Here is a 25,312-nt window from a genome sequence, read left to right as displayed (position 1 = left end):
CTTCTAAATAGACTTCAGTGGGCGCTTCACCGCATTACCACAGAGTGAAGGGAAGCGGATGACTCGTCGCCTCAAGAGTTCCCCCAAAGCCAAACTTTTTAGCTAGTAGCTAGCTAGGCGCTCCAGACGAAAACAGTCATCATAGCTGTTCTGTTTAGCTTGAAAAGGTTATATAAAGCAGCAGATGATAAGAACAGTTCTCTGATGGGTTTAAGAGGGAGAGTAACTGGCAAAGAGGACTACGTTTCGCTGCGGATTGTTACTAGTTTCACTAGTGCAGCAGAGTAGTAGAGACAGAGAGCAAACCCTTCGCTAGCTTTCAAGCTAGCAAAACTGTGAATCGGACGGGAAGCAAAGTTTTCCGTATATGAGTGTTGCTGATTGCTTTAAAATAATTTTGTTCATTAATTTCACCTAAAGAGGACTGCGTCTTTATTTCATTACCAGAAAGGGCACTTACATTGGCAGAACTTTATACTGAGCTCAAGATGTCAATTTTGCCTTTTACTCCACCGATCGTGAAAAGGCTTCTGGGCTGGAAAAAAGGAGAACAGAACGGGCAGGAAGAGAAATGGTGCGAAAAGGCAGTAAAAAGCCTGGTGAAGAAGCTGAAAAAGACCGGTCAGCTGGACGAGCTGGAAAAAGCCATCACAACCCAGAATATCAACACCAAATGCATTACCATACCCAGGTATCCGACATCGCACCCACGGCTCAGTGCGTGCATGCATGCATGCCGAATGGGAAATAATGATAGTTGTATTGCAGTATGGTTTCCCCCGTTGATTCTTTTGACAGGCAGAGTTTTAACCGTGAGAGATTCGCACGGACTAAAATTGTGGGTAGCTATCTTGCCTTTTGGTAGTACAGCAAACATTGGTTTCACCAGTGCTATTCGCAGGAAACGTTGGCTAACGTTAGATAAAACATTGGTTAACTGATAATTTCACGGCGCTTCTCTGCCTCTAAATAGTGGTGGGAACGTTCAGTTCATATTACCCAATTGCCTTTAAGTTACTGACACTGTTTAGCTTGCTAGCTCTCTCTCTCTTGTTGGTTTTTATTTTTCCCACTAGCTCGCTAGCTGTATTTTGCAGTTAAAGTTGTCTGGTGCTGTCAGCTATGAACTGCCTGTGCACTTTAGTCTCATATCCACCAGTAGTTTGTTGCCGACAGGTTGCTAGCTATTATATAAAATTATTATTATAATCTTTGATTATCCCGGTGCGGGTTTAAAGGGCCGTGTTATCGCTTTAGGTAGTAGCTGGATAGCAGGCTAACTGTATCTCCCTGTCAGATCCATGTTTGGATATACCATGGGTTTAACCAAGACAGATTATCTGGTGTAACTAGTTAGCCATATGGCTTGTCTCGTTATCCTAACCAGGCGGTCTGTTTGAATTATGTTTTGGTTTAATTGCTATGTTACCGTCTATCTGGCTGCAGCTAGCATTTGTGATTATTAGTATCAAACTTAGTGCATATTCTGTTACTTGACAAGCTAATATTCTGTGTTACAGTTGCTGTAGCTGTATTCAGTTATTTTTGATGTAGTCGCTAGCTAGTTAGCGAGACTGTCATAGTGCGCTACCACAAGTAGTGTGGCAGTTATTTGGTGGCTAACTGGGTAAATTGGGATTGCCAGTCAGGTTGCTAGCAGTTTAGCTAGCTGAGCAAGTGAGGCGGTCTAGATAGCTAGACTAGCTACCTGCTTTGCTAGCAAGCAGTCTGCATTTGCTCTAAGCTAACAGTGTGCCATGCAAACGCAAATCAAATGCAAAATAGCAATGGTGTCGGGAAGTTATATAATATGTGCCTTATCTGGGACACAAGCTTGCTGGCTAACTTAGCTAGCCAGCTAGCTGCGTGGCTAGAATAATGCATGAGTGTAGTCGGCATATTGTTCTCAGCAGTCACGTTAGATAAGTGATAAGCTAAGTGTGTAACCTGAGTAATTTAACTGTTATAAATAAAATACAGTCCCCACATATGAATACGATCAGTCATGAATTAGTGACCTAATAACGCTATATTCTCGATCACGGTCAAATGCACGAAGGATTTCATATGGGAAATTGGCTGTCTACCTAGCTGGCGAAACCATGCACTTACATTTTAGCAGCAGTACCATGCACCAGTATGCTGAAAGTGTTCAACTAAACAACTTTTCAGATGACTTGGTGCCACAAATCCCAGGCTTTTTACCGCTAATTACCGCCAGACAGTTAGCTGCTAGCTAGCTTACCTAAGTTATGTCATACAGTCACATTCACTAGATAGCTGCGCTGTCTTGTTTACAGAATGGCTAAATGTTTTCATATAACCGTGCTGGAAGTTATACACTTGTATATCCGAAATGTTGCCTTATTTTGTTCTCTTTTTTTGTATAGCTGGGCATGTGGTGCTGTAACTGCCTCGGAGGTGAAAAAACCGCTTTCAGTCAGAGTGAGGTGCTGATACTCAGACCAATTTAAAGCGTCTAACTGAACGATGAATTGGTTATGTTGATTTCCCTTTTTCTTGACTTTTGGTCTTTAACCCAGACTCTGACTTTGAGGTTTAGATTCAACGGCTCAAGATTCATCAGTGAATATACCCAAAGTGCTAATCTCCTCCATCAGTAAAAACGTTACTCTGCTGAGAACTCGCAGCTAACCTTTGACTTGAGTATGGTGTTTCTCGGTTTCACTCTGGGGATTATACTCTTCCTGGTTCTAAAACAGCAAAATCGCATATTTAAGACTGCCTTCAAATACCCAGGTTGTGGATTTTAACGTGAATATCTGTAGTTCTCAAGAGAGCTTGCTTCAATCCCAAATATGCAACAGGAAATCAAGCACACACCGCGGGTTTGGAGTTATTTGTGTACGATAAACAATTCCCCTTCCTGTGCCATTTCTGCATTTTGAAATCTAACGTTGCTGTGGTCGATTTTATTTCTATTTGTGGCTTGATAGTGTCGAAAGGGTGGAAGTTGAGTTGGCAGCTGAGCTGGCCTTCTGAGCGGTCCACTCGAAATATCAGTATTTTCAGGAATTTAGGCATGCAGTTCTTGTAACAAGTTAGTTTTTGGAGTACCAGTTCTTCTGAGAACTTGAACCCGTTTTGTGCTTGAGCCTTACAGTGGGTTGTTTGCAGGAGTCTGTAAATGGATTCTCGGTGCATTCTGGTACGCGCTCATTGAAGTCCTGTCCCGGACTGGCTTGATCCACTCTCTCAGCCATAGTGCAGAGCTGACATATTTAACAAATGAGTTCAGAAGTGGCTCTTAACTCAGGGCAGTTGGACTGCTTCCCAGCAGGCACGCTGTTCAGTGCTTGCTGTGGGTGGAGGCGTGGCAGCGCTGGCGGTGGGTCTGTGCTGGAGTACCGCCAGACCTGCCTTTTGCAGACTGCAGGTACTTTGGGTGTACGGTAGTCTGTACCGGATATTAAAATCTCGCAGGAGATGATCTTACGGGGCTCCGGACATGTGGAGCTGAAATAATCGAGACTTTTAATGCACCCTCCGTCACTCTCACTGTGTGCGCTAGAGAGCCGCCAGCGAAGGATGTTGTTTGAAACGGGATCTAACAGCTGGGCTGTTTCCCTCAAGTTCCTCCAAACATTTGTTAGGAGTATGTTGGTCTGTCTGTCAGCAGGTCTTGCCAGAACGTGTGGATTGAATCGACATGGCGCTGAAACACTAATCACCACGATTGCAACATCCTCTCATGAACAGTAATAAAAACATTCAGTCAAAAGGCCATGTTGTTGTTGAGCTGTCATAGTTATTTAGCTGGTAGTACTTGGCAGATGGTTGCAGTTGTTTTCATCAGTGGAATCAGTTTTTTGATTGACAGGCAAAGGAAAAGTCTGTCTGGTTTAAACAGATTTCAAAAGAAAAAAAAAAAAAAACAGTGTTCATATAATCACACTAGGAAGATTCTGCCTCATGTCATACAACACTTTGCATTGCATTGTGGGGTGTTGTGAGAGACTGATTGATTGGGTTGTGATGTCCATTCAGCAGTTTTTGGGTTCAGCAGTGTGTTTAAATTGATTGCACAGAGGCTGTCACAACTCTTGTTATGAGTGTGTCGTTATGACATCACATATGTTGGTAAAAACTAAAAGGAGTGTGTTGACGTCAGCAAGAAAAAAATGAAGGTTTTTGATTGGACTGGTTAGCTATGATTGGTGCGGGTTTAGTCTCACATGGTAGCGAGGTGTTAACGGCGCCGTGCATCAAACTGTCCTCATTGAAATTGAATGGTGGCTTTTGAATTGTGCTCAAGAGCAACACGAGGTGAGAATTTATCATCTGGCATAATGAAATATGAAGAGGGATGTTGTTTTTCATATGCAAACACATCATTTTGTAATGTCATGCTAGGTCGATGTTTATATGAATTATTTATGTATTACTCTTCGTAGAGCGTTTTCCTCTAGTTATGGGCCTGTACCGTCAGAGCAGAATTTGTGTCATTATCAGTGTCGTTGAGTGTGTTAGAACTGCTCTATCTGTTTCAGAAGCAAGCTTATCATAGACTGTAGTCTCAAGGCTGTGTTCTTCTCAATGACTTGTCTGAGGCAGATTTTGCCATTGCATCTTTTTGCAGCCATCGTAATGGAGGGAAAAATGTAATCTTAACATAATCTAAAGCCTAAAATGACTAACTCAGAGGTGTGGCACTAATCATCAATCTTAAAAATCTTTTTCTCAGTACTTCGCAATTGGCTGCAATGCTCTTATCTGAGTTCATATGCAGTGCAGAGAGTTAAAAGGCTAGGCTAGGCATTTGTGATTTTTGGCACTATGAGTCTTTACCTTAAAACCACAGCAGCCTCTGTGGCTAGCTGTGGCGACAGAAGCCATTCCTGAATACGCTTGAGACTTCGATGTGTGGCTATCTCTGGCGTGTAAGATGTTGGATGAAGCCACTTTTTTTTTTTCCTGAACTGAAAAAAAAGAAACACCCAGACCTATAGCCACACTGTAACTCTTGCACCCAAAATAAACACTTGAAAGTTATGAAGTACGTCATGTAATTAAGGGGAACCTTTCGAATGAGCGTCAGAGCAGCGGCAGGGCTGAATTTCCTGCATCTGTGTTGGAACGATGAGTAATATTGTAGTTGTCACTCATTGTGTCTAAGTCCTATCAATCTAACTTTGGGTATTTTAGGCATTGCGGTGGGCTGGGCGTATTGCGTGTATTTGAAATGTCAGGGTATTTGTGTTGGTGGCTGGCAGCACAGAATGCCAGACACTGCCGCTGCCTCGGTGCCTGTAACCACCAGCCCCGCAGTGCTGGATTCTTCACACCTAGTTTATGGAAGGGAATGCCTTTCGAGAAGGAGCTGGGCTGAAGCCAAGGCCAGAAATCCTGTCTTGTCCACACATGTGTCAGGGGCTGGGTGTTAGCACGTCGCAGTGTGCTGACTCAGTGGGCAATTGGATTGTTTAGGTGAGAGAGCTCGGGCGGGAGGGGGGTGGGGGGTAGGGGTGGCGGTGGAGGGGGTTCTGGGAAGGGGGGGGCCGGGGTTTCCCACAGCAGTGCTTGATTGATAACCTGTAACAGAAGGGTCGGCTCCTGGGTGAAGTGTGTGTGTATGTACTCTATAAGTGTGTGTCTGTGTACCATATGTGTGTGTATTACGTGTGTTTGTGTGTGTTTGAGACAGAGAGAGTGTGTATATTTATTATATATGTGCGGATGTACTGTATTTATATATGAATGTGTGTGTACTGTATATATATATATATATATATATATATATATATATATATATATATATATATATATATATATATATATATATATATGTGTGTGTGTGTATAAGTATATGTGTGCGTGTGTGCGTTTATATATATATATATATATATATATGTGTGTGTGTGTGTGTGTGTAGGTACTGTATGTGTGTTCTGGCTTGGCGACTAAAGATCAGTGTGCCCTTATCGCCTGTTGTGGGAGCTGTGTTTGTGTGTGTGTGGGGGAGTGGAGGAGCTCCAGCTGATAAGTGACAAAAATATTTTCTTTAAGTTCTGAAACTCACTGCTATTGCTTCTCTCAGCGCCATTTCAAGACCTCCACCTGTTTACTGCCGTAATACAGCTGCCGGAGTCCAGCTACTTTCTCATGGGATCCAGATTTTATTTCAAAAAAGTTGTGAGTGTGCCAGTTTCCCATTCTCACTGATACATCATGTTTAGCTTTTATTACTTTCAGAATAAAGCATAGTCATTATTTTTTTATTTGCTTAGAATAATTCAGTGCTTAAAAGTAATAAAACAACTCTCACAGGTCCATAATCAATAAAAATCAAGAACTAAATTAACAGGAAAGACAGTACATATTAACAGGAGACAAATCGGTGATTATAGTAAGTCAAGACACCTGTGTTATGAACATATAATATTATGCTGGATGTCTAAGTTGCAGTAGCCTAATTTTTCATGCTTGTTAAGTTATATAGATACAGTTTTTTTCTCCCTCAGTGATCAAAGGGCCAAGAGGAAGTCCATGACAGGCCATATTTGGCCCTCAGGCAGCTAGTTGAATTGCCCTGCTGTACGATCATACCATAAAATGGGGGGGGTCCTAGACATTCTGTTTCCAAGTTACCAGGTTGCTATGTGAGTCTGACTGTAGAGACTTGTGAGACCTCTTCTCAGATGCAAGTGTGAGATCAAAAAAGATTGCATTGTAAAATGTACAGCTTCTTAATGGCACTTCAGATGTCTGTGGGGGGTGCTTGGGATAAGTTTAAATAAATGTTAATGAAATGTCACTTTGAGGTTCTATGATAGTTTGTCAGTTTCTACATTGTATGGCCTTCATTTGGTAGGTTACCTCTGTAATTTCTCAACATCTTATTACACACCGTAAATGCCATAAATATATAGTAATATTTCAGCACCATGCTGTTATTTGTTAAACAGGTGAAATATGTGAATTATGTGTGGTGAAATCAACTTTTATTGAGTAGACAGGCACTTGTTAATATTTGAAAGGGTTAACAGAATCACAGAAAGGGTTAACAGAATTCATAACTTAGTTTAGGTTTTCAAACATGTACCCTTTTTGCAGACATTAACAAAAAAAGTAGGATGACTGTGTGAAAACAGCAGATGTACTTGTGTTCCTGTGGAGGAAAGGAGTTGTGAAAGCGGAAGAGTGCGTGTGTGACAGTCACACAGTGCACCTACCGTGTAGCTCTCCACCTGTGAGCTCATGCTTCCCGCCTCGCTCACACAGAGCGAGCCTGAGTGACTCTTAGTAGCAGCCACCCGGACATCCTGTCACTCTGTGGAGAAACGCAGTGGGTGGGGGGGGTGGGGATGGGGGTGTGCACGCCTGCCGAGCGGTACCCTGCCGCTCACCATGTTAATGCTGTTCTCCTCCGACTGGTGCTAACTATTCGACTGCTCCTCCCCACTGCTGCTCACCATGTGACAGCCCTTCCCCACAGCTGTTCATCATATGAATGCTGTTCTCCTCTCACTACTGCTCACCATTTGACTGCTCCTCACCATTGCTGCTCACAGTGTAACTGCTCTTCCCACTGATGTTCACCATGTGATTGCTGTTCTTCTCTGACTACTGTTCACAGTTGGACTGCTCCTCCCCACTGCTGCTCACCATGTAAATGTTGTTCTAAACTGTTGCGCACCATGTGACTGTTCCTCCCCACCGGCTGCTGCTTCCTGACTTGTTGTTGTGGACTGACTGTTGCCTAAACTGATAGTGATATTGCAGTCATAAGGCATGAAACCGCTGCTCTGTACTGAAATGGACTGATAGCTGTGGAAGTCAGTGAGGTGTGTTTAACAGCCTGTATATCTGTAATGTAATGTATATGTTGTATGTGACTGTGGGTACCATTCTAAGCTTCCGGTATCCTGAAAGTGTATTGTCCATTTAAGAAAGAAAGGAAGTTTTGAAAACACAAGAGCCAGATTTTTATTTTGAACTTTTTTGAAGTTTTGAATTCACGTTACATATTCAGAATACCAATTTTTGTGTTGCTGATACAGTTCTGATTAGTCTTGAGGATTGCAGAGATCACCTGTTGAATAAACCTCGGTTTAAATATGAAAAATAAACTTCGGGCTAAATATCTGGTTGGATGGTTGACAGTTGAAGTGGTGTGACTGTGCAGATCGCAGGCAGCAGTGTGGATTCTGAAATGTTGCGGGTCACAGCTGTGGTTCTGGCAGCTGGAGAAAGAGAGTAGCGGTGACAGTCTGTACCACACTGACCAATCCCCCTGTGGGACCAGTGTCCGGTGCGGCGGGGGGGGGGTGGGGGGGGGGGGGTGTCCGGCCCTATCTGCTGCCGCATGCGTTGGAGCTGCGCAGCTGCGGTGAGAGCGCTCGCAGTGTGAGGCGTTGTTACTCAGCTCCCAGGAATGCGCTGCCGAGCCCCGGGGAGGGGCGTGGGTTGCTGTTTGCTTTGCGGTTCCTGCCGGGGTTGAAGGTTTAGAAAGCGCTGGCTGCCACTGCATCTGGGGGGGGGCAGGGGCTGGGGGGGGGGGATAATGGGACCTCTGTGCCGAGACAACAAGCCGGCTTTGTGCCGCAACGTCACGGCTAGCGTGGCTACTGCTACGACTGGGGCGGCGGAAGAGTAAACAGCTCCGCGGCAAGGAAAGGGCGCAGGGCTTCAAAAATGGGACCGGCCCGCGGGAAACCCAAATGCAGCCGAAAGTCTGCGCAGCGTTTGCTGAGGTCAGGCTGATCCTGGAGCTTCTTTCTCTCGAATCCACCACCCTCCCACCCCCACGTGCTGCGTGGAAACTTAAACAGAGACCCAGACTGGAACCATGCGTCTGTAGCCAAAACAGTGGGCTTGTGCAATGGAAGCTTCTTCCACAGCCCTCGCAAAGGAGAATTCTCACAAGGAAATTTTACCAATGTAAATATGCTGCAGCCCTTGGAAGTATTTGCCATCCTTTCTCTCATGTTTTTTTAAATAGATATTGGCGGCTCCAAACAGAAGCACGCTGAACTGCGGTTATATTTGTGAAGCATTTATGTATTTCTCCTTTTGTAGGATTAAATGCCAGGGGAGCTGCCTGCATCCCAGACCAGCCATGCGTGCAGTGCACATTGTCATTCTGTGAATTGAGCAATTCTGTGTCTGTCTTAAAGAAGCACAGTATTGCGTGTAAAACTTTTGAGTGTACTTTAAGTAATGGAAATATAGCAGCTTCCTGAGGGGACATGCCGTTCTTGTTGGCCAATTTAAAATACCCCCTGCACATCAGTAAACCACTGCACTGTATGCATTGCAGAATGAGTAATGTTTTTTTAGATAAAAACAAAATAACAGATGACATTTTTTAAAGCACATTCCTCAAACCCTTAATCTCAGTGATGGCCTAAATGGCAAAGACTTATGGTCTTACATTTGACGTCTTTTGTGGTGATATTTAACAACATATCACAGAAGACCTTTTGAGGGTTGCCCGTACGTCACCCATGTGTGTAATGAATAGAAACCCATCTCGCAGTGATCCAGTGTGGTTTCTGAGCTCACACCCCCTTTTCTGTTTCAGTCATAATAGAATCAGCCAAGCCCGCACTCTTATAAGACACATCCAGAAAGGTACATCCAAGATGTTGTTGGAAAAAATAAGATGACAATGTGGTACACGTACTGCTTGCTGAAGAAGATATATTGAGGAGTGAGGTTTATTTTTATTGCAGCATTTTTGAGAGAAATTGTGTCGTAATGTTTTTGTGTAGTTATGGGAGAGTGGGGTTTAGTACACCCTATAATGGTGGGGCTTCTGTGTGCTATTGGTCTCGTATGGTCACGTATGAAGTCAATAATTATGCTCTCTATAGCAAAATGCTGTGATTGGTTTAGATAATCGCTAACACACGAACACCTCACTCTCCCACTTTCTGATCTCCACTTGCGTGTGAAGCGGTTGTTCGACCACAAGTTTCAGTTCAGTTCAGTTGGTTTGCCGTTCTGCTTCACAGATGCGGCAAAATGCACCAGCTCTGGGAAACAGTAAGGCTGTTCTGATTTTTAACCCCCCCCCACCAACTATATCTCAGATCCGCTAGCCTTTACCTGAAAGCAATGCAAAGTTCTGGTCTGAAGACCATGCAAGGACACATTTCCACAGCGTGAAGGATTTTGGCCCACGCCGTGCCTCCTATGTGGATTAACTGCAGCAATATTTCAGGGGTTATTCTGACAGAGGGGCCCCTGACAGTGGTCTTTATTTGGTAAAATGCATGGTAAAACATAGAGGCTGCTAGCCAGTTGCGTCTATGACATCATCCAAAAAATTAATAAAAAGCAAGTTGTGCTGTAGCTAGCTAGCTACCTCATATATGAACTGTAGCATACACATCTTAAAACCATGCACACAGTAGCATGATTTTTCCCTTGTTTTCTAAATGGTGGAAAACCCTTAAATTGAAGGAATTGCGGTGTATTTATTAGCTGGCACCACGGGCGCTCTGTTTTACTATGAAAGTATTTCTTGAAGGGATGTGGTAATTAACGAGCGTGTGTGAGATTTCTTGGCCGCCCGTACCAGAGTTTCGCTCTGTGACATTTGCTGGATGTTGGCTGCTTGGGCGGCTCAACTGCTGGCTTTATAGAGGAAGGGGGACCTGCTGCAGGCTAGGGTAGTGTTTTTGGGATGTCTGCACAGCCCCCCTCCACCCCCATCCCCCACCCTCCTGCTGAGTTTGGGCTGCTTCCTCACTTCTCGCGGCTGGGCAATGATGTCACCCGTGGACCACTGTCAAAATCTTTTTTCCCCCCCCTTTTTTTTTTTTTTTTTTTTTTTTTTTTTAAAAAAAAAGAAAAAACGACAGCTCTAGCAGATGATTGCTCTAGCAGAGTTTGTGAAGTGAGCACAGTTTCTAAAGCACCGAGGCTACTTCGGCAGTCTGGCCACAACGCAGCCCGGGGTGTTGGGGGGGGGGATTTGGGGCAGGGGGGGGCAGGGAGTGTGAGCCCACGGAGCCACGGCGGCGAGCTGCTCCAGTGGTCTGCCACACGCGCTCCCTTTTGTTCTCTTTTCGGCCCTCACGCTTTTCCCTTTCTCTTTGTGTGGTAAGAGGGCTGGTGTGTTCCGCAAAACCGAGCCCTCCGTTCCCTTCCACCAGCAGTGTGTGCTTTCTTAGTTAAAGTCTACCAGGGGGGAAAAAGGAAAACAAAAAAAAAATATATATATATATATACATATTCTGTCATTTTTGTATTTTTAGGATTGCAGTCTGTGTAATGTTACTAACATAGTGAACTGCGGTCTGCACGCAAATGTGGGAAAACAATGACTTTTGAAGCTGTGGTGTGTTTCAGGGAGAGTGCCGGGGCACAGCGACCACAAACAGTTAAACCATTTAATTAAAGGGACTCGAGTAGTGTTTCCCTGATGCCACTGTCGCAATCCAAAACCTTTCAGAGTAATTTTTCCCTGGTTTTAAAAATATTAAATTGTTTATTTGCTTTGGAGACTCCATTATCCGGGGCAAGTTGCTCTACTTACATGTTATCCATTTATACAGCTGGATATTTACTGAAGCAAATCAGGTTAAGTGCCTTTCTCAGCTGTACTGCAGAGTGGTCCTACCCGGTGTTAGAGCTAGTATAGTTCCTCAACCACAGCACCCATCTATGTTTAATACAAAACCACCAAATGAGTAGCGTCAGAATCCTCATGACAGACACGTCCCATCATCACATGAACATCAGATGCATGTTATGACTGATTGGGCAACTTACTTTTAACTGCCTCTTTTTTTAAAGAGCTTTGTTGTTGCTGTGTTTTTTTCCCCCTGTGTGTAATGATGAAATTTAACCAGATGCATGTTATGAGTGACTGGACAACTCACTTTTAAGTGCCTTTTTTAAGAGGTTTGTTGGGGTTTTTTTTGTTGTGTGTGTAGTACTGAAATTTACCCAGATGCATGTTATGAGTGAATGGACAACTTACTTTTAAGTGTCTTTTTTAAAGAGCTTTGTTGGGTTTTTTTTATTTGGTTTTATTTGTATTTATTCATATTGATGTCGGAAGGGGTATTATGTTGGGCTGAGGGAGGTTGGGGCTCAGACTATAGCCAGATCAGACCCTCTCAGCACTGGAGAGTCGCGTATTTGTACTGCTCCTGAGATTAGCGCAGCGTCGCGGGACCGAGACCGAGGGGGTCTGAAGCTGGGCACTCTAAACACTCTCCCAAATCTCAGTCCCCTTCCCTCGCTCCCTGACAGCAGAGTCAGGCGGGGCTGGGAGGCACTGTGGAATGTGGGAACAGTTAGCGGGCAGGCCTCCCCTGCGGGTTTTTAGGGGTGAAGTTGTTTTTTTGGATTCCTCACATCTGCAAAAAAAAAAAAAAAAAAAAAAAAAAAATCTCTCTTTTTTCCCCATTCCCCTGTGGTCTGCATCCGGCACCAGCTTGGGTTAGGAGGGTGTGCCAGTAAGCAGGTCTCACTGCAGAGAGGGAGAGGGCCCATGTCCTCTATTCTCAGAGTGACACTGGAGCAGTAGGTGTTGCTGCCTTTTTTTGTTGTGCTTTTCTTGGCCTGTCTTCAGATTGTCATTGATAGGGTTTATCCTGTGCTTCCTGTCTGGCTGCACAGACAGGCACACAGCAGGTGGGGCAGGGTGTGTGTGTGTGTGTGTGTGTGTGTGTGGGGGTGTTGAACCCCTGATCAGTAGTAATGTGGAGCCAGCGTCACTCTGCCCGTTGCCTGGGAAGGAGCAAACTGTGGGAGCAGCCAGGAAGTGACCATCCCGACTCCAGAGAGGGTGTGTTCGGGATGAGGTCGCCGCTGAGAGGACGGCACGTGTTGTGGGACAGCAGCAGGGACGTGCAGCAGTTTCCCTGGCTCCTCAAACAGTCCCACCCCTTCACTGGCCTCTGTGAATCATTATCTGTGATCTTACTTGGGAAGTATGTCTCGTTTGGGATCCACAAACTGGTGGCAGGCCCAGGGGCTTAGAGGGAAGGAGAGGGAGATGAGCTGTTTGTCTGTCTGTCCTGTACTCTGTTCAAGATGATGGTGCATCTGACATACAGCCATGTCCTCTGTAAAGCTCCGTATAGCCTAGCTGTCATCGGAGAACCCCGCAGAACTCACCTGTTCACCTGGCTTCTCCTCTTCTTCACTCAAAAGCTGCGGATGTAAATTTGTGGAAAAATGTGCGGCAGGGAACGTAGGCCAGTGTGTTACAGCCTGAAGTGACCGGCCCAACTCCAGGCAGGGTGTGTGGCCCTTTGTGGAGTAATAATGGCAGCGTGGTGGTGGATCGTTTCAGCATGTCGAAACGTTGCAGACGCTTTTTGCCCCGGGGCTTCTCTCTGGTCAGGGGCTGCTGTCACTCTGTTGACCTAGGAGGCTTGTGTGGGAGCGTAGGGATGAGGTACCCCGGTGAGTCAGCCTGTCTGATTCAGCCCCCACTCGGAGACACATGCACACACACACATATGTGTACACAGACATACACAAATACACACAAACACACACACACACACAGACACATAATAACATATACAAATAAACACACACACACACACACACACACACACACACGTACAGCCCTCCCCTCATGGCTGCAGTGTGGGGGGGGCAGGTCCACAGGCTGGTGACATCATGGCAAAGGCCTGGTTCACATGCTCCACTCTGGTTTTGCTGAGGTAATCTCAGCCCCCATTAACCTTAATTTTTTACGATGGCTTGGGGTTCATCGATGTGTAAAGCCGGGGGAAGTGGCTTGATGTTTACGGACTGTGCACACCACTTCCTTTTTTGGTCTGCGGTGTGAAGAAAAGAAATGAAAACTGAAATGAGCTCTGGAGGTGCTAGGATGACACTGCTCACGTCATTGTAATTCAGACACACATTAAGAATGTATGCACTTTACCACTTGTTTGCCTCCTCTCGACAACACAGACCGAACCCCTTTTTCCACACATCACGAGATTACCCTGTGTGGCACATGGGAAATTAAAAATACGTATGCCCTGTATAATTTTATGCTTCCACACTTGTGGTGTACACACAGGCAGGAAAATACAAGCACAGACAGTGATGTACCCAGACTCTCACCCAGGAGCACCGAGACACTCAGAGACACACACACACACACACACACCGACAAATTCAAAAAGAGAACACATAAAGGTAATGATTATTTATTTTTTGAAATAAAATCTGGATCCCATGAGAAAGTAGCTGGACTCCGGCAGCTGTATTACGGCAGTAAACAGGTGGAGGTCTTGAAATGGCGCTGAGAGAAGCAACAGCAGTGAGTTTCAGAACTTAAAGAAAATATTTTTGTCACTTATCAGCTGGAGCTCCTCCACTCCCCCACACACACACAAACACAGCTCCCACAACAGGCGATAAGGGCACACTGATCTTTACTCGCCAAGCCAGAACACACATACAGTACACACACACACACACACACATACATATATATACACACACACACATACATATATACACACACACACACACACATACAGTACACACACACACACACACATACACACATACATATATATACACACACACACACACACACACACATACATATATTTAGTACACATACACACATGTAGTGCATACATACACAGACACACACACGATCTTTATATATAGTACACTCACACCCATACCCCATACACACGTATATAGAATGCGTACACAAACACACACACACACACACATACATATACACACACACACACACACACACACACACACACACACACACAGGAAGCGTCTGTCTGTGCAGTCAGACAGGTGAGAGTGGGCTGAGACTGCAGGCGGGAACAGCACCCTGGTGGGGTCTGTGCAGGCTGGGGTTTCATCCTTTTTTCCCCTCTCCGGCTGCCAGAGGAGTAAAAAGCTTATTGTAAAAACCCAAAGTGCATGTTTTCCTTCTGACAGCACGGCGATGAGCTGGAGCTGGTGCGGTACCAGGCTCCTGGCCGTGCGGACGGACTGAGCGGAGGCCGGCTGGCAGCCTCTGTTTTCCACCCAGTGGCAGACATACAGTAAATGCCTCTGGCCCTGCTCTGTAGACACCTCTCATTGGGCTGTGTGACCGTGGGGTTAACATGGGAGAGTGAATTCTGAGCAGAGGCAGTGAAATGAAGTCTGCAGCTTGACTCCGTTGTGTTATCACATGTCATTAAAGTGCCGGTCTCTGCCGACGGCCTTCCACGGTGGGCACTGCCTTCTGCAGTTTTGAAATGTGTTCAAGGCGAGGCTGACGGGGGTTAGGGTAAGGCGCACAGCGCAGAGATCATCGGGCAGGGTGAAGGCCCACTTGAGGCCCACTTTTGTGAATTCCAAACCACCCTACTGAATTATGCACTGATGGTATCATCTCTCTGTTCCCTCTCTTTTTCTCCTTCCCTCTCCTGCCCTCTCCCTCTTGCTCTTGCTCTCCTCTTTCTCCCATCTTCCTCCTGCCTCTGTCTCCTCTCTCTCTTGCCCTCTTTCTCTCTCTCTCTCTCTCTCTCTCTCTCACACGCTCTCTCTGTCGCTCTCTCTCTCTCTTGCTCTCTCTCTCTCACGCTCTCTCTCTTGCCCTCTGTCTCTCTGTCTGTCTCTCTCTCTCTCTCTCTCTCTCTCTGTCTCTCTCCCGCTGCAGGTCTCTGGACGGGCGCCTGCAGGTGTCTCACAGGAAGGGTCTGCCGCATGTCATCTACTGCCGCCTGTGGCGCTGGCCGGATCTACAAAGCCACCATGAGCTGCGGGCCATGGAGCTATGCGAATTCGCCTTCCACATGAAGAAAGACGAGGTGTGCGTCAACCCCTACCACTACCAGAGGGTGGAGACGCCAGGTAAGCAGGATGAGCACTGTCGTCTGATACTTCGGTGTAAACCGGCTGTGACCCTCACCAGTCATGAAGATATAGAAGTCAGTTTCATGGTGCTGGCGTTATGACACATAGATTCTTACTTCACTTTCCATGACATTGTTCCTTGTTATCTGAGATTGCCAGCAGAACGATCGTAGGCTGTTTGCCGTGGGTACTGACTGTGTCCTCACGGCGTAGGTGTGGCGGGTCTGTTTGCTGTCTGTGCTTTGTGAAAGGTCAGGCTGCCTTTCTGTGCCCCTGTGGCAGAGGTGTAGTGGGTTTGGTTTCTTTATGAAAGGCCCGTGGAGAGTCTGTCTTTCCCTTTGTCACGTGTGGAAGGTTTACTTCCTGTGTGAAAGGTTATGCTGTCTGTATGTTTTCCTGTCACAGTGCTGCCGCCGGTTCTGGTGCCACGTCACACAGAGATCCCCAGTGAGTTCCCCCCTCTGGAAGACTACAGCCACGCCATCCCAGAGAACACCAACTTCCCCGCCGGCATCGAGCCGCAGAGCCACTACATCCCAGGTGAGCGGGCGTGGCCCCCGGTGCTCGAGTGAGGCCTCACTGCTTCGAGCCTCTGATGGGTTGGGGCTGCAGCCTGCTGTACCTCACTGACAATGCAGGGACGGGAGCAGATTGACAGGGAAAATCCCCAGATTACAGGCTGGTAAAGTGGCAGCTCACTGTCTCTCTCGCTCTCTTTCTCTCTTACACACACACACACACACACACATATTCACTGCCTCACAGACGCACCAGCTCACAGGCATTGTGTATCGTTTCTCATCCTCAGTGTGGTCAGAGGCTAAATCACACTGTTCTCCAAATTTAGCTTGTTTCAGCTGAAGGCAGATGTGCGACTAGTGGGACTTGGTGGCCAGCATGGCTTCTGTTGAAGGTGATGTCACAAAGAAGATGCTGTCAGCTGACTGGGCGTGCTCATTCCTTGTGTGTGTGTGTTCCAGAGACGCCTCCGCCAGGGTATCTCAGTGAAGATGGGGAGACCAGTGACCACCAGATGAACCACAGCATGGACGCAGGTGAGAGATCTGGCTGCTGGTGCACTGGCGTCATTGGCTCGTCATTGGCACTAAGTATCTGTTCATGTGACATAGCACTGAGTATCTGTTTATCTGTCATAGCGCTAAGCGTGTGCTCATCTGACGTAATGCTTACTGACTTTGTGTTAATTTGATACTTACTGAGTGTTCCTATCTTCTCTCCTTTTACAGGTTCACCAAACTTGTCGCCCAACCCTGTATCACCTGCACACAGCAATCTCGGTAAGAGAAGGCCAACCACTTGACACTACTTTTGTGCTTTTGGTCAAAATGTCCTTCCTTTTTGCCCCAGTTTAAAACTTGAGAACCTCAGGAAACGCACTTGGATCTCAGCACGGTGTCTCCTGTTGATTGAGGCTGTCCTGGTTCTCTTCTGATGTAATTACTTTTACCACATCTCGGCCACAATAGAGTGACCTGTCTTGGTGTGTGGAATGCCCAGGCTTTAGGGGAAAGTCGAGGATCTCGTCAGGGCACACGGAGAGGTTGCAGAGTGTAGGACAAAGGAAAATGTCAAGAAGTTCAGTCAGGATGAACAATCTGTGCCTTTCGTAAACAAGAATGTGCTCAACCCAGAGGGGCAGAGAGCAGCGTGACCTGTGTGCTGTTGTTGCATTGGAGTTGAGGTGCTGGGTCACGTACTGGTTGACATGGAGATCCCACTTCGCAGATACTCATTTCTATAAATAACAGTTTTGATTCTATCTCCCTTCGTCTGGGAAGGAGGTGGAGCCAGCTTGATTGTAATCTAAAGGACTGTTTCCCAATAAGAATGCTTTGGGTGGGCTCCTTTCTGTGATTAGTCGAACTCTGATAGCCGAGCGTTTCCACACAGTGCTTGCTTTGCGAGAGGCATAACTGAAAAGGCAGACAGCTTACAGTAGGCAGTAATGCAGCAAAAAGAAGGTATTCTTGATCAGATGGGTTTTTAAGATACTGTGATGCTGTTCGAACAGAGACAAGGACACTGAGACTGAATACGTGTGTGGTCTGGGAGTGTTGTTAGTCTTGTCTGACACTGTTGCTCATTCAACTTGAATGGATACACTTCTGTTCTTTTGTGCTGAAAGTCGCTCTGGATAAGAGCGTCTGCTAACTTTAATGTAATGTAATTTGTTCTCGTTTCAGACTCTGTCTCTCTTAACATTTGTGTGTGATAGTCCGTGTGCACGTGTGTAATTGAGTACGTGTGTGTATTTAAGTGTGCATGTGGGTGTGCACGCAAGGCCAGGTGTGTGTGTGTGTGTGTGTGTGTGTGTGTGTGTGTGTGTGTGTGTGTGTGTGTGTGTGTGTGTGTGTGTGTGTTTGTGTGTGTGTTTGTGTGTTTGTGTGTGTGTGTGTTTGTGTGTGTGTGTGTGTGTGTGTGTTTGTGTGTTTGTGTGTGCTTGTGTGTTTGTGTGTGCGTGTGCGTGTGCATGTGCGCGTGCGCGTGCACGTGCGCGTGTGTATGGGAAGCCGGAGGTCAGCTGCTCTGTGAAGTGGAGCTCTGGGAGGCCCGACCTCTGGGCCGTAGCAAAGGAAGCCATTTATGAAAGGAGTCTTTGTCTCTCTCCCATCTGAGCTCACAGCCATGCCAAGATACAGCCAGCCCGCGCTAATATTAATAATAATATCCTGTTGGTTATTATATCTCTGTGGAAAATCACAGGGGGGGGGCTTGCCGTCAGAGCTATTGTAGAAATAATAAATAGCCGCTTTGTTACTGGCTCGATTGGTTCAAAGGCGCAGGCCAGTGGTGAAATGGCACAGTTTCGATGGCGTTAGAAAGGCCTTGCGGTGTGTGTGCACGCGCCCGGTGCCCTGTAATTTGCCGCTGCTTCTGCAGCATCTCAGTGATGGCTGTGTTTCCACGGTCCTGGTTTGAGTTGCTGGGAATCGGCGCAAAGCGTCGTCATCTCTCCGGCGCCTCCCTCCTCCTCCTCCTCCTCCTCCTCCTCCTCCTCGCACTCTGTCCCGTCTTTTTCCCCCTCTTTCATCTTTCCCCCCCCCTTTTTTTTTCCGTTTTCACATCCACCGTCGGTAGGTAGGGGCAACGGTAATGTGACCAGATCCCCCCCCTCCCAGAGGGCCGAAAAAGTGAGCTGAAAAGGTCACAGACAGTTCTGGAAGGAAAAACCTGTTGGAAGGACCGGCTGTGGGAGAAAGAACGGATAAAGATTTCAGCGTGGCTAAAAGGATGGCTAAAAGATGGCCGAAGCAGGCCTTCTGTTCTCTCCCTGACTCCGTCTCTCCCCCTCTCAGACTTGCAGCCAGTGACATACTGCGAGCCTGCCTTCTGGTGCTCCATATCCTACTACGAGCTGAACCAGCGCGTGGGCGAGACCTTCCACGCCTCCCAGCCCTCCTTGACCGTGGACGGCTTCACAGACCCCTCCAACTCGGAGCGCTTCTGCCTGGGCCTACTGTCCAACGTCAACCGCAACGCCGCGGTGGAGCTGACGCGCAGGCACATCGGTACTACAGCCACGCACCGAGCCACACTGTCACACACGCGCGCGCACACACACACACACACACACACACCCTTCTGGCAGCCATCCTGTCACTCAAACTGTCTTTTTTTATAGTACCGAGAGTTAAGCGGAGCAGCCAGAGAGTGCTTTTTAACAGCACATAAGCAAAAGGTTTGAAAAAAGTTAGCAACGTAGTCATTTAATAATAACTCGCAGAAATAATGAAGAAGAACTAGAAAGGAAATGACTAATAAGGAGGAAATAGACAGTCAAATGCACTGTTATAAACTTCATGAAAAATTCATTAATACACACAGCCGTTGATGGCAAACCAAACTATTTTAGGGATTCCTCTCCAGGAATAGTGATTCATCTCTCCTTCTCCAGGCAGGGGAGTCCGGCTGTACTACATCGGAGGAGAGGTGTTTGCGGAATGTCTCAGTGACAGCGCCATCTTTGTCCAGAGTCCAAACTGCAACCAGCGGTATGGCTGGCACCCAGCTACTGTGTGCAAGATTCCACCAGGTGAGACAGAGACACACAAACGCACACATTCCCTGAACACACACACTCACACTCACACTCACTCACACTCACTCACACACACACACACACACACACACACAAACACACACAAACATAACTGCACATTTACTGAACTCACACACACACACACATGCACTCTGAACTCACACACACACACACACACACACACACACACACACACACACACACATGCACTCTGAACACACACACACACAAAACACACACAAACATGCTCACACATATGCTGAACTCACACACACACACACACACACACACACAGGCAGTGTTCACAGATACTGACACACAAACGCAGGCTCACACAAGTATTTGTTGGTTCACTGAGTCCCTCATGTTATTTCAGTTCTGTGTATTTTGTATATTACACTAGTAAGCTGTGTTGGTGTGTCCATCTCTCCTCAGGCTGCAACCTGAAGATCTTCAACAACCAGGAGTTTGCGGCGCTGTTGGCCCAGTCAGTGAACCAGGGCTTCGAGGCCGTGTACCAGCTGACCCGCATGTGCACCATCCGCATGAGCTTCGTCAAGGGCTGGGGGGCGGAGTACAGGTAACTCCGTTTAACACACGGCTCACCTGTGTGGGCTCTTGAAGTGTCTGTGCTAGCCAGCACTGGTAACCAATGTGCCTTCTCTCAAGCCGAGTTAAACACTTCAGCTCCTCCTCAACACCGGTCAGTATAGAAAGTGTCACCAACACAACTTTTCAGGGGCCTAGCATCAAAGCACCACATACTTTTTCTCCATTAACAGAGGGGGAAACCGCCTTTGAAATATACTACATTATAGTGTTTCCAAAGGTCACAGTTCAGTTAGTGCTTAAACAGCATTGTTACCTGATATGGACAGTTCAGCTTCTGTATGTGTACATCATGTTAAACAGTCATACGCTAACAGTTAGATGATGAACAAATGATTGGCTTTAAGTGCTCCCTGCCTTTTGGAAAGGCACAAAATAGTTGTTTATTTCTTTGTCTGCTTTTCTGTCTTTTTTGATTGTTACCTACGATCTTTAAGCAATCTGGGGCCTCCAACCACTTCACCTTAGCTTTGTGGTTGAAAATTGTTTGCATAGTGAACTTAAAAGCCGGATCGCAAGCCAGCATTTCATGACTGTCCCTGGAGATTGGATAGTATGTGGACGGCGTGCCTCCACCAGCGTCGTGTGATTTCAGATAGCGGCCCGGTGTGGCGAGCATGTTTGGAAAGTTGAGTCTCAGAGCAGAGGTCAGGAGCCAGAGAGGGGGGCCTTGTCTGAGGCGTGTGAGGGGCAGAGAGTCACACGATGTGCGGTTAGCGAGCCTCTGACTCACCGAATCCCTTCTTCCTGTGCAGCCTGGGAAAGAGCAGGGCACGGGGGAGGAAGAGGGATAGGGGTTGGGGGGGGAGGGGGGGGAGCGTGACTCACTGCACACGGGTGTTGGAATACCCCCTGAAACGGCACCACTGCCGGCACTATTTGGGCCGATAAATCCTTTGACAGACGTGTCTGTTTTTGTCCAGCGTGGGCTGTTCCGGTCGAGTGTTCTCGGTGAGGTAAAGGAAGACAGACTCCGTATTTTGCTTTGCTGAGTTTGCGGAGGCAGGCGGTTTTGGTTTGGGGTGGGGGTTGGGGGGGGTGGCTAATCTGAGCCAGTTGACAGAGAATTAGTGTGAGAGAAAGAGTTACTGTGAGAGAGGGAGACAGAGTTAGCGAGGGAGAGTGAGAGAAAGAGAGAGTTAATTACAGGGGTGCCGGCTCGGGTCTGCACACAACAGAGCATGTGCGGGCTCTCAGTAGCCAGGTCGGGTTTCACCAGACACCCGCTCTGTCTCTCACGCCTCCCCGCTCCTCCTTTTTTTCCCTTTCTTCTTTCTTCCCCTGCCTCTCCTCCACTCCCTCAGTGAAACCCAGTAACGCTTCAGAGCCGTCGCGTCTGACGGACAGGAGTGCGCATCGGTGATTGACATTCTGTTCCGAAGGCGTCCGCGTCACGCCTGACGTAGCCTGTGCGTAAACACAAAGCAAAACTACCGTGAGCGAAACCGGCCTTGTTATTTTGAGGATGTGACTTTTAAGGGGCCGCTTTCCCTGTGACAGCCGTTCAGAGGAACGCAGAGGCCTTTTCTTGACGTATTTAGCCATCTTCTCTTGCCACGTAGAGTAGTGGTTTGGGAACTGGGCTTGTGACCAGAAGCTGTTAGATCCGAGTCCAAGGTAGAGCACAGCTCTTACACCCTTGACCTGAAGTGCTCTGCTGCATCTCCTGCTGTATAAATGGGCAGTGTGCAAAGGGTAAGCCAAGTAAGCTGGCCTGGATAAATGCCTCCGCTAATCGAGTAAATAGTAATAATGTAATGATGATAATGGGATCCCACCCCACCCCCCCTCTCCGGCCCTCTCTGCTTTATAAAGATGTAAACACAGCTGACAGACACAACTGTTGCTTTGATTTATCGTTCCCAGCCACTCGTTGGCGTGAAAGAGTTGGCGGCGGCCTCCCGTTTGGCCTGGCAGATACACTGAGCATGTGTAAGGCGCACAGTAAGAAGGGGGAGGCACTGTAGCGTAGCAGTTAAGGAGCACGGCTGGAAACCGAAAGGTTGCCGGTTTGATTGGGCTGGGTCCTGAACCCATAATCACCTCAGTGAATATCCAGCTGTGTAAATGGGTAGAATTGTAACCTATGTAAGTCACTCTGGATGAGAGCGTGTGCTAAGTGACAACAATATAATGTAATGTGATGTGAGTGGCTTTAATAGCTCAGAAGAAAAGGAGTGTTAACATGGGTGATGCTGGCCAGGCAGCTAAAGTGCTTCAGTGAGTGAGACCCTACAGCTAGGCCCCCCCTTGGGGGGGGGGGGGGGGGGGGGAACAGAGCCACTGGAGGGAAGGAGAGTGGTGGCTGGGGGCGGTCACTGCTTCCCTTGGATGGGCTCCGGGACTCCGGGAGAGGGGTAGTGTAAGTGGGAAGGAATGTAGGAGGCTCTCTCTGGCAGGGGCGGCTGTCCCGACGTGGGACGTCCGCTCACACAGCGAAAGATTAAATTAAGGGGGGGGGGATTCCTCAGTCTCTCTCCTCTCCCTGCTCTTTTAATCAAAAGTGGCGCATGAGGTACATTCAGTGATCAGCCGCAACAAGTGTCTTTTCATGGAAGCGCAGGAAGTAAAAGCATTTTAAGTCTTTTTTTTTTTTTTTATTCCATTAGAATCAGTGGTAATTTTTCTTTTTCATGGTTGACTAGGAGTCTGGCAGTTTGACTAGGAGTCTGGCAATTAGACAGGCTGTGAGTTGATTTTACTGCTTATGCTGGGACATTTTTCAGACAGTGTGGAGTGGAGTGGAGACCGAGCTGAGAGAAAGTGCTGTTCTTGTCAAAGAAAATTGAGCTGAAAAATGTTGGCATTATTCTGTTCTGTTCTTAGGTACATAATCTATATATTTCTGAACTAGGCCAGGTTTTTTTTTTTTTGAAAGGGGGGACATCTTATTTTGAATTATTTTAATTCTTGCATTTCTGCACATTCCCAGGGAATTGTTCATTTTGGATGTCCCAGGCACACGTTGAGTCAGGCCCACAAAAGATGATTTATAATTGCTTTGTACTGTTCCAGCTACTTTCTCTTGGTTTTTACGTTCTCATAAATGTCGGAGCCTCTGTCTTTTTCGTTTAACCCCTGCTACTGTTCCCTTTCCTTCGCAGGCGGCAGACAGTAACCAGTACCCCCTGCTGGATCGAGCTGCACCTCAACGGCCCCCTGCAGTGGCTCGACAAGGTGCTCACCCAGATGGGCTCCCCCAGCATCAGATGTTCCAGCGTGTCGTAGAAAAAGCCCACACCCCACACCCCACACCCCACACCCCACACGACGCACAGACCAAAACCGAGAAAAAGAAAATGAAAAGTGGGGGCCCAGTCTGTTCCCCCAGAAGGCAGAGGGAGACGCAGGGGGGAGGCCCCCAGGCAGATCTGTCATAGACCCTATTTGTCAAATGGACCCAGCTGTCCCGCCTCTCCACACGGTTTCAAAGCACTTACTTTTCTAAGTTCACGGCAAAGGGGATGAGTGCATTACAAACAGTACAGTCCGTATTGTTTTCGTGTTTTTTTCCGTATGAATTTGATGCTGATTTAGAATAAATGTGTATATTATTTTTGGCATTTGGTGCCAAACAGCTGTAGCATGTGAGCCATAGTTAAAAAAAAATATATATATGATTTTCCCCTTTGTGACTCTTTTTTGTGAGTAAGTTGTACATATACCAACAGAGAGAGTTGTAGTTTTTAGAGTATATTAAGAACATTGAAAGATTTCTTTCTTTTTATATATATATATATATATATATATATATATATGATGAAAAAGAAAATGAAAATGAAGTTTTACAAATTTCAGTTAAGATGCTATTGTGCTTTAGTCTTAGAGCAGAGGTGTCAGACTTGATTTCTGGAGGGCCACAGGTGCTCTGTATTTCAGTACAACCAAATTACAGGACTTAATCAGTTTCCTTCATCCATTTCATTATCCGTGGATACTTAGCATTGTCCATTTCACAGTAAAAGAATTAGAATCAGTAGAATTTCCCAAGTTACAGGGCAATATTTTAAGACAGGGCATACAGTCATGAGCTTTATCATGCGCAACACTGACAAAAAGAAGTCAAACTGAGTAAATTAAAGCCAGTTTGAGAACCCTGGCATAGCTGTGACCCTCCAGGAGTCTGACATACATGAGTAAATACAGGAAGCACCCTCCTGAGGGTTGATCCTAAATGTACTAAACCTATGAAATGTGTGAAAGTTGTCTGTGTTCTGCCTTTCCCCGTCTCCGAGCCGCGCTTAAAGGGAAAGCTGGTAAGATGCCTTTAGGCGTCAGTTTTTCTTGCAGTCTCCCTTCTCCCCTCTCTCACATTTTCACAGCGCACCTCTCAATCTGAAGCGAAGTGAAAAGAGTCCGGTATGGCCAGTGCTCCCAGTGCAGAGGGCAGGGGGTTGTGTATGAAGGGAGTGGCTTGATCCGAAATGGCAGGGGGGTCTTTAGGGCAGTGTTTCTCAGTCCTACTCCTGGAGCCCCCCTGTCCTGCATATCTTCTATCTATCCTTGCTCCAAACACACCTGATTAGTGTGATTAACATGCTCTTGATTAAATCAGGTGTGCTCAGCTAATCAAATGTGCCAGTGATGAGTTCAGTCAGGTAGGTAGAGCAGGGAAAGATGGAAAACGTGCGGAGCAGGGGGGCCCCCAGGAGCAGGACTGAGAATCAGTGTCTTAGTGTGTCATACAGCGTTAGGAGACGCTCACATACGTTTTTTGCTTTTTTTTTCTCCTTTCTGTTCACATGTGTGAGCAGAATTGGGCCGGGTCCGAGTATTCCTCTTCCTGGAACACCGTCGTCTCCGGCCGCTCTCTTAATCTCC

General features: G+C 46.9%; 1 protein-coding gene across 1 annotated transcript; it reads left to right on the top strand.

The window, feature by feature from the left end:
* On the top strand, positions 1-24,063 carry LOC118781757 (mothers against decapentaplegic homolog 3). Its single transcript, XM_036534798.1, has 9 exons — positions 1-691; positions 15,626-15,819; positions 16,228-16,362; positions 16,803-16,877; positions 17,070-17,120; positions 19,140-19,352; positions 19,739-19,876; positions 20,318-20,462; positions 23,596-24,063. Exons 1-9 carry the CDS (start codon positions 489-491, stop codon positions 23,717-23,719), a joined length of 1,278 nt encoding a protein of 425 aa, XP_036390691.1. The 5' UTR covers positions 1-488; the 3' UTR covers positions 23,720-24,063.
* The last annotated feature ends 1,249 nt before the right edge of the window (positions 24,064-25,312 follow it).

The sequence above is a fragment of the Megalops cyprinoides genome, chromosome 8 (genome assembly GCF_013368585.1).
Source record: "Megalops cyprinoides isolate fMegCyp1 chromosome 8, fMegCyp1.pri, whole genome shotgun sequence".
NCBI classification, from domain to species: domain Eukaryota; kingdom Metazoa; phylum Chordata; class Actinopteri; order Elopiformes; family Megalopidae; genus Megalops; species Megalops cyprinoides.
The sequence above is the reverse complement of the archived record's forward strand: the minus strand, read 5'-3'. Positions and strand labels throughout refer to the sequence as shown.